A 14,175-nucleotide genomic window follows, 5' to 3' on the forward strand; every position below is an offset into this window, starting at 1 on the left:
AGATTAACAAAATGAGACAATGAAATGTATTGCCTAATTATCAATTAGATTTAATAACCTCTCCTTTATTGAACTTAAATTCTCACAACATTAATTAAGGTTTTATGGTCATTTTTCGGTATATATAGTAGCAGGTAGTTTGGGAATATTACATTTGATAAAGGCACGGTGTTGTCGAAACAATTGTCATGTAAAAATATATAATTTCGTGAAAATTTGAACTTTTATTTCTTATTTATTTTGATAAATAGATTTTCATCAAGTAAAAGCCACCTCAGTACAAGCCATTAATTAGTGTACCCCATTTTTTTTTTAATACAGTGGCGGGCTTACAGAATTTCACCTGTCTATTTTGGCAGTGATTGATGGTAAGCCATTGATTTCTCTGACAATAAAAATTATTCTTACAATCATTTCTAAAGCAATTTAATTTCTTAATTTTTTCGCTTAAAAAAATAAAAATCTCTTCTATGCATGGTTATAACAATATCGTTAATATGACAGCACACAGAGAATAGTTTTGGTTAGTTATTAATTGGTTGGTTATTATTTTATGCAGTTGTAGAATTTAAACATCAAGAACAATTTTCGGCAAATATTTGGGCTGAAATTGTTGGAAACTACTTAATTGGACCCTTTTTCCTGCAAGAAAGGCTAAATGGCTATAATTATCGCCGTTTTTTAGAAGAGAATTTGCCAACATTGCCCAGTACCATATTTACCATTATTATATTTAAATAGGAACAAAATGTGGTTCGTCATGCATAACGGCACGCCTGCTCACTTTAGTATTGCAGTAAAAGAATATTGAAATCGCACATTTACTAGCCGATGAGTAGGTCGCAGCGGACCTCAAACATGGCCCCCTAGGCCCGCAGATTTAAATAGTTTGAACCTTTTTCTATGCGGGCATCTTAAAAGTCTGGTTCATCGCGCCCCAGTTAACACTGCGGAAGAGCTGAAGGACTTTAAAGAGTGCGTGGCAATATAAGGAAAAGAGCTGAAGCATGTATCCTTCAACGTGAAGAATACTTTCTAACAACTTATCTTTTTTCTGTTTTTTTTTTTTTTCAAAAAGGTTACTAATTTATTAACAGACAATTTTGTAAAAAAATATTAATAGTAGCTAGTGTTTTTTTAAATAAGAATTTCAAACTGCCCCCCATTGGATAAGCAAGGGTTTAATCAATCTCTCTCTAGTTTGTGTTGGCGGCGAAACCAATCAGAGCCCAGATATTTTCCCACCCGTAAGAAAAGCAATGGCGTCACCATCTGCACTCTCTAGCGGTTCGAATGTAAACTAGTGTCCCCTCTTGGAATAAGATTTTCTTTAATAAGGTAACCCACCTAGTGAATATTGACCAAAACATTTATTTTAAAAACATAAAGTTCTGCGAATGTTACCCTCGCGGGTACAAACTGTACTTTTTACTATTGCACACAAGGACAAGGGAAATGAACACGAAAAGTATTGGATTTCTTTTTTCGGAACTGGAAGCTGCCTGACACCACCAATAATATCTGCAAAACAAAAACATGGTTGCAATTTTCATTAATAAAGTAAGATATTAGAAACCATATACTTTTTTTTAATTTACTAAGCCATCTACTGTGCGTTAACTTCATGCATATTACCGCATGCTTCTGTTTTAAGGTATCGTGAAATATTTGACTATTCATCTGGGAAAAGTTCATATTTCGAAAATATTATGTGTATGTGGCCCTGGTAGGTTTTCTTTGCTATTTTAATTTTATTTTTATTATTTAATATTTACAAAATAAATTTATCTATTGATATGTGGGCGGACTGGGTTTTCGAAAGAAAACAGTAAAGTTAATTACTTCCACTTTAATATCACAAAAATAAAGGTTCTTTATTTGACCACGGTACTGCACGTGAAAACGTTGTTGCCTCTTGGACACACCGGCTGAGACTAACTTTTTGGTCGGCCCGCGGTGTTGCCAAATACACCACACTCCTCCCCCCTAGATTTTCCTCTAGGTTGTGTAATCCTCCAAATATCGTGGAGGGCGCCTTGTTCTGGCCGGCCGGGAGTGAAGGGATAACGACCCTTGGAAGAATCTCTGAGGATTCCGCGAATCGCGAAACGTCGTAGTTCTGACTGTCTGAGACAGGTACGGTCTCTTCGGTGAGTGTACGCGGACGAATTTGATCGGTATGTCTACGTGTGATTTTACCATCGGGAGTTTTCACCTTGTAGCTGAGCGGTCCCGTTGATTCTATTACCGTTGACGGTAACCACCTTTGACCGGGAGCGTAAGACCTTACAAACACCGGATCATTCTCTTGGAAAGATCGAGAGGTTTCATTAGAAGAGTATTTGTCTTCTTGCTTGGCTGACATTTCTTTGGTGAAATCTAGTTGCATACGGTCTAAAAGCGTCGCTAACTTTCGTCCCATCCAGACTTCTGCTGGAGATCGACCTGTTACGCTGTGGGGTGTAATGTGCTGAGTTAGTAGGTATCTTGACAAAGCTAACTGGACCTTCTCGTTCCCCATTCTCTTGAGTGCATTTTTTACATTTTGCACCATACGTTCTGATTGTCCATTACTACTTGGATGGTAGGGAGCGACCAAAGCTTGACGAATCTGGTTTGTTTTGAGGAATTGTTGAAATTCTTCGGATGTAAAAGCTGTACCATTGTCGGAGACAATAACATATGGAATGCCATGTGTTGCAAAATTTCCCTCATGACTTTGATAGTTGCTGCACGTGTTCGTGACCAAACGAACTTCCAGCCATTTAGAGAATGAATCAATTACAATTAAAAATGATTTACCATTCATGGGGCCTGCAAAGTCCACGTGAAGTCGTGTCCAGGGTGCACGAGACCATTCCCATGGATGTACCGGAGCTTTTCTAGGCATATTTCGTGCTTCCTGGCACTCGGAGCAAGTTTTAATTTTATTTTCAATGTCACGGTCAAGGTTTGGCCACCAAACGTATGAGCGAGCAAGAGCCTTCATTTTTACCATGCCTGGGTGTCCAGAATGAAGAAGATCGATCACACTTTTCCTCCCTCCTGGAGGTGTTATGACCCTGGTTCCCCAAAGCAAACAATTTTGGTAACAACGTTCTGTCGTTGAAAGAAAGGCTGAAATTCGTCAGGGAATTTAGATCTTTCCATCGGCCAACCTTTCCATACCCATTGTAAAACTTTGGATAGAATTGGAGCCTTGGCTGTTTCACTGGCGATACGCTTAGCATCGACCACTCTTTCCGGGATGTTCTCAAACATCAAAACATCGCGGGTGCATTCGGTGGTTCTGGAGTGTTTAATTTCTGGGGTAAACGACTAAGCGCGTCGGCGTTGCCAATTCTTGAGCCTGGAACATGGTGTAGATCGTAGTCATATGCTGTGAGCATCAGAGTCCATCTTAACAATCTCGGAGAAAGGATTTCTGGGATTCCCTTCCTCGGGCTAAAAAATACCTAGGAGAGGTTTATGGCCTGTTCGGATGCAGAATTTTCGTCCATATAGGTAATCGTGGAACTTCTTAACTCCTACAATGATGGCGAGAGCTTCTTTGTCCAGCTGTGAGAAATTCCTTTCTGTTGAGGATAATGTGCGACTATGGTAGAGTTGTTTATGTTCGTCATAATGTCCTAGTATGGGCTCTGAAATTAGGATATTCTTTAGTAAGTTGAACGCTTTTTCATGTTCTGCATGCCGAGACGTCTTTATGTAGCAGATTATGCAATGGATTAGTAATCGTTGCTTTGTCTTTAAGAAAAACATGGTAGAAATTTATCAAACCGAGGAAAGCTTGCAATTCCCTTTTGTTGGTTGGCGCAGGCGCGTTAACAATTGCTTTCACCTTCTCTTTGGTCGGTCGAATTCCCTCTGCACTAATACTAAAACCTAAAAATTCTATAGATTTCGTGTGAAAAATGCATTTATCACGGCGTAGATTAAGTCCATCTTCTCGAAAACGGGTAAGTACTTCACGCACTTTACGGTCCAAATCTGTTTCGGAATGTCCAACTATGAGAATGTCGTCGTAATATGGAAGAACTCCTGGGATTCCGGTGAGTCTCATGTCCACGAAACGGAAAATTTGGGGTGCCATGGAGACACCAAATTGTAAGCGTTTGCTCCTAAAAGGTCCTTGATAATGGTCTGTGCGTCTGCAGCTTCTTGATCTACACTACACAGGTAAGCTTGAGCCATGTCTAGTTTTGCGAATATTTTACCACCTGCTAGAGCTGCTAATATATTTTGAACAGACGGAACTGGATAGGGGTCTGTACGTAACGCCTAGTTTATGGTACTTCCGTCACCATTGTCCTGGGCGACAACAACAATGGGAGTGGCCCGTTTTGGATGAGTCACTGGCTCCAGCACACCTTGATCGACAAGTCTATCCAATTCACGATCAATCTTGTCCTTTAAATCGAACGGTACCTTTCGGACTTTGAGAACAATAGGATTTATGTTCGGATCTAAGGAAAAACTTACGGGAGGCCCTTTGAATTTCCCTAGAGTTGACTCGAATACTTCCGGGTATTCCTTGACAAAGTCTGGGTTCGAATCGCTTATCTGATTTATTCCTGTAATAGTTAAACCTAGTCTTCCAAACCAGTTTCTTCCAAGCAGACTTGCTCGGTTGCCTTCAGTAACAATAAGTGGAAGTGTAGCACTTTTTTGTCCCCGTTGTACGTTCACGTAACACTCGCCAATTGTCGAAATTACATGGTTTCACCTTTGGAGAATTGTCCCTGAAAAGTTTTTGAAAGTTTGATTTGCCTATTATGGAATGTCCGGCGCCGAATCGATTTCCATTCTTATCGGTTTCTTATTCAGGAGGACGTCTACCAGCTATTTACCAGTGATGCTGTCCGATTTCACACTGTAAAGCGAAAAATGGTACACCTGGTCTTCCGAACTGTTCTCGTTTTGTGGCACGTTTTCGAAACTGCTTTCACTAGATTGTTGGTTCACTTTTAGTTTTTGTTTTGAATGTTTTTTCTTTGAGAAACATGCATGTTCTACGTGTCCTATTTTCCAGCAAAATTTGCACTTTGCGTTTTTGTAAACACACGAGTCTGGGGAGTGCTTTTCTTCGCAGCGAAAACACCTTTTGGAAACTCGCGAAACGCTTGTTTTCAGCTTCGAGGGATCTTTGTTTACCTTTTCGCGTGCGTTTACGTCATGCACATCAGCTGATTGTCCGCCGCCTTCCTTGATGATTGCAAGGCTGCGTGCTGCCACCTCGTAAGCAAGGCACATATCATGCGCTTTTTTGAAGGTAATGTTTTCTTCCGCTAGAAGTCGTCGTTGGAGCCCGTCATCGCGCACGCCGCATACGAGTCTATCACGCAACATAATCTCAAGGTTATCGAATTCACAACTTTCGGCCAACCGGCGTAGCTCTTTGATGTAGACGGAAATGGATTCCTCGGGGTGCTGGTCCCGCTGATAAAACTTGAATCGGGAAACGATCTCTGACGTACGAGGTGCGAAATGATCAGACAAGGCCTTGATTATTTCCTCGTAAGTCTTTTTCGTTACCTTCATTGGTGCTATGAGCGATCGAATTATATCGTAGGTCGCCGGTCCGCAGATGCTCAGAAATACGGCCTTTTTCTTTCCCGCGTCCGTTATGTCGTTAGCGGTCAAGTAAAAGTCGAGGCGTTCCTTGTAAGAGTCCCAGCTTTTCGAATCGTTAACGTTGAAATGTTCAATGTTTCCGAAGGACGCCATGTTAACTTTTTTCGGCTGGCGTGTCGCGCTTACGTACCGGGAAAAGTAACACGTTTCTTCATAGACTTTAGCGCGAATACTCGTGGTATCCCATCCTCGTCGCCAAAATGATATGTCGGCGGACTGGGTTTTCGAAAGAAAACAGTAAAGTTAATTACTTCCACTTTAATATCACAAAAATAAAGGTTCTTTATTTGACCACGGTACCGCACGTGAAAACGTTGTTGCCTCTTGGACACACCGGCTGAGACTAACTTTTTGGTCGCCCCGCGGTGTTGCCAAATACACCACATCTATCTTATTGATGATTTTGGTTTTCTTTGCTATTTTATTATTTGTTTTTATTATTTAATATTTTCAAAATTAATTTATCTATCTTATTGATGATTTTAAGATATCGCAGTCAACTTTACTATTTCATCAATTTCTTTTATTTATTGCTGATCCTTGAGGATAGTGTACATACTTTTTTTTTCGTAACTTATCTGTATCTACCCTTTAATCTCCGATCAACAAATGAAGTAAACTCGAAAGGCATCTTAACTAAAAAGTCATATACTTTAAAGCTCCTGCTACTACTACATGAAAGTGTGTTTCTATGGCAATCTCAACAACATTGAAATCTGGACACTTACACTAAATACTGTAATACTCTTCTCTGCTAACACTCTAGGAGACGCTATTTGAACCCCGTTCAAAGAAAAACTTCTACAGCCCAAATAACCTCTCTGAACCACACTTAAGCGCATCATTCTTTCACTGTCTTGCAGCCTTCAGATTAATATTCCGTACTAACTACGTATGCCATACACGAAACGTTCTCTTTTCTAATTTTTTTTCTATGCGCTACATTAACGAACAGTATCTGAACTTTTCTGTCTGTGTATTTTGTTAGCCATCTTAAAAAAATAAAAAAAAAGGTATGCGAACCTAGAGGATATTTTCCATATTTTTCACAAATGGTGACAACAATTAATGCAAGTATTATTTTTAATAATAATTCATCTTTCGCTATGACATTAAAACATCGATTTTTTAATTCTAACTACTCTCTTTGGTATATATCTGTTCTTTAACTAAATCCCCACCTTTTTGAAAAACCATCCTCTAAAAATAGTAAATTTTCTCTAATATAAAGTTATACGTTTTCCCCAATGTATGTGAATATTTTTGCTAGAGCATTTAGTTATTCAGTACATGTCCTAATCAATATTTTAAAAATATAATTCTAATGATACGTGTTTACGATTTGAAGATATCGAAACTTTTCCCAGTTTAATAAATGAGAGCTCACCACCAAAATACCAAACATCACAGTACAAACTATCGTACTACGCATCCTTGGACAAAATCAGGTTAGTCAGTGTCATTAATTCTACCTGCGATAACGAATAGCGTATTGTTAAGTAAGGTTTAATACGCAGAAAATTTAAGTAACATATAACTAACTCACTCACTAACATCATAAATTATTTTAAAAAATTAGAACAGTTGGAACTTACTGGAGTAACCAATTTAGCACCAAAAATGGAAATTTTCGAGACTCTACTAGGTGCCTATTTTGTGAATTATGTTCAAAACAGACACCCTTTGGGCCTACGAATTCAGCTACCACCTACTACTTTCAACACTATTAACAAAAAAAAATAGGTGACTTTTCTATAATACGTGCAAAGTTTATGTGAAACTGAGAGAAAGACAGAGTAATGCACAAATATGTTCCTAAACATATTTCCATAGAATTCCGTAAGAACTTACCTCCAAGTTTTCTCATAGTCAGTCAAACCATCAAATGGGAAATTTTAATCCAACATATGTAGTGGTGGAAATATATCAATAGCCTACGCTACCGATGGTACCCGACTGAAGTTTCTGCATCTTCTTTACCCCACATGCCGACTTAAAAAGATACTGGTCTACGTCTCAATATTCCTGATAAAAAAAAGAGAGATTCTATATTGCCATAAATATGTTTTTTCAAAATTTTACCAGAATGGTTCGTGATTCCTTATATATGCTGCGTTGGCAGCAATGTGGCGACGACTACGCTTAAACATTTCATATCTCGTGTCCCCATGACTGGTCTGTTTCATATATGAAAGCTCACCTCGCACCGCTTTGAACCTCCTTTAAAAAAACGAGGCAAGGCTTGTACTTATTATATCAAGTAATATGAGAAACTTATATTTTATGCCAAAACTTATTTCATCACCTCCAAAGGGGAGTAGGGGTTCCTAAAGTATGGTAGGTACATCTCTTTCAATTATTTTTTAATGAAAAAAAAAAGTGACATAATTACTCGACGGAACTCGATTCGGATCGTTAACGCGTCTCAAGATGGGGGTTTAGAGATGCTGAGGCCATTAAATTGAATTTCTGGGGTCGTTTCTGAATTTGTCCAACGTAGACTCCCAAGAGGATAGATCCGTGTAGAAGCCGCTAGAACGTTATTGCATAGCAAACGTTTGGACAAAAATCTGTGGGCAGAAGCTATTAACACTTCAGTTTTTGTGTTAAATAGAATTGGATGTAGTTCCATTCCGAACAAAACACCTTATGAGCTTTGGTTTGACAAAAAATGCGACATGAATATGTTTCATGAATTTGGTTCCAAAGTAGCAGTGCACATAATTAAAAACAAAAGAAAGAAATTGGATTCAAAGAGCAAACTTGGAATTTTGATAGGATATGGACAGACAACTAAAGGGTATCGAATTTTATTTCCACAAAGAGGGGAATTAGAAATCCACAGAGATGTAGTGTTTATACCGTATAGTGAGGAGGCTGACCGAAAAGAGAAGAAAAATGAAGTTAACGTAGTTTTGTTAGATTTGGACACAGACATAAACAGTGAAGATAAACCAATACAAGAATCAGAATTTGAAATAGACAAAGAGAATGCAGAAGAAGGAAAAGAGAATGAACAGTTGGAAAAGAGAAAAGTTAGAAGACCAGATTGGATGAGAGACTATGATGTGACCTTCTACACCGAAACATAAGAACCTATGATCTTCGAAGAAGCCATAACCAGTACAGATAGTGAAAAATGGAAGAATACGATGGAAAAAGAATTGGCAGTGCTTTGTGAAAACAATATGTGGACTGAAGTGCCTTGGCCCGTGAATGAGAACGTCATAGATAGTAAGTGGGTGTATAAAAAAAAAGGTGACCGAGAATATAAAGCAAGACTTGTTGCGCGCGGTTTTCAACAAAGAAGTGATCCTGAGTTGTATGACATATATGCTCCGGTAGCAAAGTTAACAACTTTCCGCATCTTACTGGTAGTGAGCAGCAAGATGGGTAGACCAATACACCAAATGGATGTGAGAAGTGCCTTTTTGTATGGAGATAGAAGAGCAGGTATTCATGGTGTTACCAGGTAAAAATAAAAGTAATAGTAATACAGTATGTAGGCTAAATAAGTCACTGTATGGTCTAAAAAAATCTCCAAAATGTTGGGACAAAAAATTTGACTCTTTCATGCGAAATCAAGGTTTTGACCGATCACAGAATGATTATTGTTTATACTTTAAATTGAATAAAAACAACAAATCATTTGTATTGTTATATGTTGATGATCTTTTAATATTATGTACAGATGACAGCGATAGATAGATTAAAGCTAGTTTTAAATGAAAATTTTCATTTGAAAGATTTAGGAGTTATTTCAAATTACTTAGGTATAGAAGTTAAACAGAGACTAAATGAGGGACTTACTGAATTAGAACAAAAAGAATATCTAAAAAATGTGTTAAATCGTTTTGGTATGTGTCGTGTTATTGTCTATAACATTTTAAAATAACATACGCCGAATATACGTTTTTAACACTTTCCACTAGTATGGCTACCATAGAACAGCGTCCCGCGCGAACCATGGAATCTCCCTGGCTGCATCGGTTGCCTGATGGCACATCCCCCTTTTTATAACAAAACTGGGGTTCGCAGACAAATAACTTAAACATAGTCGGATAAATATGCAGGCCTTTTAACGTCACGCTTTGGCCCAGCCGGTGTCGCAGTTTTATGCACTGTAATATCTTGCGTAACTTCAGTCTTTAGGTAGCGAACTTCACTTGAATCACTCTGAGGAAGAGCACCCCCTTCCATACTTGGATTTCCGTTAGTTTCTTTTGACACACTTGGATTAGATTCGCGATATTGCCACGACGAAAATGACGCACTACTTAGATTAGTATCCAACAAATTTTGTGGCAATCCAGTTTGGGTGTGTGGTAAATAATAGGGTGCTAAGATTAGGTGCCAACGATTTCGGCGGTATTGACCAAAGTCAGTTTCGACTACATAAGAACGCGGTTCACCATAAATCTCGATAACTTTGCCATATTTGCGAATATCGACCACCCACACTGAGTCGCCCACTTTGAGTGTGTCCATATCTTTAGCATTGTGTCGTTTATTATAATTCCTCTGTGATCTGTGTTTTAAAGACTTTTCTTTTTGCAAAAAATGCGATTGAGGACGTAACGGTTCATCTAATTTGCTCGACAAGATGGGAAGTGTTGACCGCAATTTTCGGTTCATAAGAAGTTCACAGGGTGAGAACCCATGTTCTAAAGGACTTGTCCTGTAAGCTAATAATGCTAGAAATATGTCATCATTTCTATTCTTTTTAATCAAACGCTTTGCCGTTTGAACAGCCCTCTCACCGCCCCATTGCTTTGAGAAAAATTGGGACTACAAGTAATGTGTGTAAAATCGTATTTATAGGAAAAATCTTTAAATTTTTTAGAAAATTGGCTACCGTTATCGGATCTTACAACTTCAGGAATACCATATCTGGAAAACAGCTCTTTCATTTTTGGAATAATAGCGTCCTCAGTTAAACTACTTAGCTCAAAGAATTCAAAGAACCGGGAATAATAATCTACAACTATCATATACCATTTTTCGATTTTATAAAAATCGACCGCGATTTTCTGCCATGGTCTACTTACAGTTTTATCTTTATAAAATGTTTCTTTTATGTTATGTCGGTGTTCAACACAATTTGGACAATTTTTTAAGAGATTTTCGATCTGTGTTGATAGACCTATCCACCAAACGCTCATTTTAGCACGTTCACGGCATTTAACAATACCCAAATGACCGGTGTGAATAAACTCGAGAACTTTTAATTGTAAGCTGCTCGGGATTACTATTCGTTTACCTTTTAATAACAAATTTTCACAATATGATATGTCATACCTATGCTCATAATACGGTAAAATTTCAATCGGTAATTTTGATTTGTCCGGCCAAGAGGTAATAGAATATTCCTTAAGTTTTCTACAGACAAAATCAATTTCTTGTTCTTGTTTTATTAAATTTAGAAAATAGTTTTTTATCGGTAGATTCCTTTTAACTGCTCTAACGAAAGTGTCTACTTCTATCTCTAGTTCGTTTTTTAAGTTTGAATTTGGAATAGGGCCGCGACTTAGAGTGTCTGGTATTACGAGATTTTTACCCGGAGTATAAATAACTGTATACTTGTATCTCATTAGACGCATTCTAAATCTCTGCAGTCGCGGAGTCAACGAATCTAAATTTTTGGTTTGTAGAATCTGTAGCAATGGCTTATGATCTGTTTCAAAAATTAAATTTCTAATACCCGAAATATAATCTGCAAAATATTCCGCCGCCCAGGTTAACGTGAGAGCTTCTTTTTCGATTTGAGCGTACCTTGTTTCTGCTCGACTTAACGTTCTTGATCCAAAAGCTACAATTTCTCGTGTTTTGTCAGGCGTTTCCTGTAAAAGACAACAACCTAATCCGTATGAGCTCGCGTCAGCACTAATAATTATGGTGTTATTTGCGTAAAAAAAAGCTAAATTGGGAGGACTTTTATAAATAAACTTAACTGTGTCGAATGCTTTTTGTTGCACAGCACCCCACATAAATTCGTGATCTTTTTTGAGTAAAGAAGTTAGTGGTTCCAAGAGCTCTGACTTATTATGAATATATTTAGCCGTATAATTAATCATTCCAAATAGTCGCATTAGTTCTATCTTATTCTGTGGAATAGGAAATTCGCGTATTGCTTTTACACGGTCAGGGTCCACTGAAATACCCTTCTCGGAAATCACATGACCTAGATATTTTACTGTTGTTTTCGCTGTAACACATTTTGTTGGGTTTAAAGTAATTCCTTCTTTATGTAGTTTTGACAGAACTTTATGTAATATTTCGTCATGTTTTTTAATACAGTTAGCGTGTATCAAAATATCATCCATATGGAAAACTACCCCCTCTATCCCAGTCAATATTTTGCAAAAATTTATCATGAAATATTCGGGTGCACACGATATGCCGAAAGGAAGTCGTTTAAAGAAAAACCTACCATATGGTGTAATAAAAGTAGTTAAAAGCTGACTTGTTTTGTCAAGTTTAATTTGATAGAACCCACTTGTGGTATCCAATTTTGAGAAATAAATAGATCCATTTAGCTGTGCCAGAGTATGTTCAACCTTCGGGAGTGGAAAATGATATTGAAGTACATTTTCATTTAACTTGGTATAATCACAGCATAGGCGAACTGCATCTCCTTTGTCTACGCAAACTATCGGACTTACCCACCTAGTTGGAGTCTCAATTGGTTCAATTATGCCTAATTTCAATAATCTGTCTAATTCTACTCTCAGCTTAGGAAGCAAAGCTAATGGAAAGGTTCGAGGTACTGATTGAACAAACGGCTTAGCGTCAGGTATAATTTCAATTGATATTTCATTTTTGAATTCCCCTATATCGCTAAAAATTCCTGGGAACTCTTTTCCTATTGAATCTAAACTTAACCTAGACACATTTTCTGCACTTTTCTTAATATTAGTATCTAAACTAACATAATCAGTTATAAAGCAAACATTTTTAGTAGGAAAATTCAACACTTTAAACCGAATGATTGCGTTTCTGCCTAGAATAGGTTGTCTTAACTTACACACTACGTAGATAGTTTCCTTTTTTGTAATTCCAGCATATGTCAAATCCATCTTGATTCGACCAACTGTATTTAACTTGTGGTGGTCTGCTGCCCCAATAGGATAGCACGGTGTAATTCTGTTAAAACACCTTCTCGGAAGCATTTCAAATGGCAAGCAGTTTACATCAGCTCCGGTGTCCACAAAGAATGGGATTTTATACTCTCTATCTACTAAAATGTCTACGTACCATCTGTCCTGCTTGTCTAAGTATACCTGGCCGATGACGTTTGCTTTCTGATCTTCACCTTTGGTTATTTGAGACACTATCTGCTCTTCTGAGTCTTCGGAGCTGTCTGAACTTTGACTGGTACCTTCGCACTCTACAGCACGAACCTTCTTCTTATGACTTTTGCACATGGCACTCCAGTGCCCACGTTTAGAGCACGAACGGCATACAGATGTCTTCGCTGGACATTTATCCTTGCCTTCACATTTAAACAAACCGCAGTAATCACACTTGGTATTGTCTTTGCTTGAAGATGTTTGATGCTTCGTGTTGTTTTCTCTGATTTTATTTAACTTTTTCTGGTTACTATAGCCTCGGTTATGCTTTACTGTACTAACTGACTGTTCCTGTCGGATTATTTTGTTCTGTGAACTTTGGAGTTCGGCCTGTCTTACTGCTGTAATCGCTTCTGTCAGTGTTACCTTGTCTCGAAGTTGTAAATGCTCGCTAACCTTTATGTCGGCCACGCCTATCACAATGCGGTCTCTAATCAACTCATCTTTTAAGATGCCGTACTCGCAGTGTTCAGCTAAAGCATGTAATTTTGTTAGGAAACTCTCCACAGGTTCGCCAGATTTTTGAACTCTTGAGTTGAACTGGTACCTATCAAATATAACATTTCTTTGAGGAATAAAATACTGATCGAATTTTGTCAATATTTCATTGTAGGTTTTGTTCCCATTCAAGTTTTTCTGCAGCAGAATTTCTTCAGCTTCGTTGCCCATCAAGTAAACCAGCATGTCCGTCTTTTCGACGTCGGTTTTCTTGTTACAACCGCTCACCGACATGTAACGTTCAAAACGTTTTCTCCATTGTGCCCATTGCTGTGGTTGTGAAAAATTGAATTCCGAAGGCGCCTGGACATTCGCAAATATCTCGGGCTGCGCTCCTCCTGTAGTCTGACTAGTGCCTGAGTTTGTGTTTGTGTCGCTTGTATTCGGCATCGTGGTGCCTGAAATAACCTGACTTTCTCCCCCTTTTTAAAACTTGCGAACAGCTGCAACCTGCCGATCCTCGGATCGCGCGGTATTTTACGTCAAGTCTTTTTTAGGTTAACTTTCTCCAAGTTGGGAAACGGGACTCGATCACTCACTTGTTCAACTTCTCAAAGTTTCACAAGGCACCGCTGCCACCATGTCGTGTTATTGTCTATAACATTTTAAAATAACATACGCCGAATATACGTTTTTAACACCTTTATTTCCGTAACCTTCCACTAGCATGGCTACCATAGAACCGCGTCCCGCG

General features: G+C 38.2%; 2 protein-coding genes across 10 annotated transcripts; both read right to left on the minus strand.

Moving 5' to 3' along the window:
- Positions 1–1,615: 1,615 nt before the first annotated feature.
- LOC132698529 (uncharacterized protein K02A2.6-like) lies at positions 1,616–5,211 on the minus strand. Of its 9 annotated transcripts, none has more exons than XM_060664657.1 (3): positions 4,522–5,211; positions 3,169–4,466; positions 1,616–3,117 (listed from the first exon to the last, which is right to left on the minus strand). In XM_060664657.1, exons 2-3 carry the CDS (start codon positions 3,170–3,172, stop codon positions 1,856–1,858), a joined length of 1,266 nt encoding a protein of 421 aa, XP_060520640.1. In that variant the 5' UTR covers positions 3,173–4,466; positions 4,522–5,211; the 3' UTR covers positions 1,616–1,855. The 9 variants fall into 9 exon arrangements, with proteins under 9 accessions (XP_060520640.1, XP_060520638.1, XP_060520637.1 ...); XM_060664655.1 differs by having other exon boundaries at positions 3,169–4,410; positions 4,483–5,211; XM_060664654.1 differs by having other exon boundaries at positions 3,169–4,436; positions 4,483–5,211.
- Positions 4,630–6,114, minus strand: LOC132698531 (uncharacterized). The gene is made up of 2 exons (XM_060664664.1): positions 4,851–6,114; positions 4,630–4,742 (listed from the first exon to the last, which is right to left on the minus strand). Exons 1-2 carry the CDS (start codon positions 5,725–5,727, stop codon positions 4,723–4,725), a joined length of 897 nt encoding a protein of 298 aa, XP_060520647.1. The 5' UTR covers positions 5,728–6,114; the 3' UTR covers positions 4,630–4,722.
- Positions 6,115–14,175: the final 8,061 nt, after the last annotated feature.

The sequence above is a fragment of the Cylas formicarius genome, unplaced genomic scaffold (assembly GCF_029955315.1).
Source record: "Cylas formicarius isolate icCylForm1 unplaced genomic scaffold, icCylForm1.1 PGA_scaffold_2__14_contigs__length_35257938, whole genome shotgun sequence".
NCBI classification, from domain to species: Eukaryota; Metazoa; Arthropoda; class Insecta; order Coleoptera; family Brentidae; genus Cylas; species Cylas formicarius.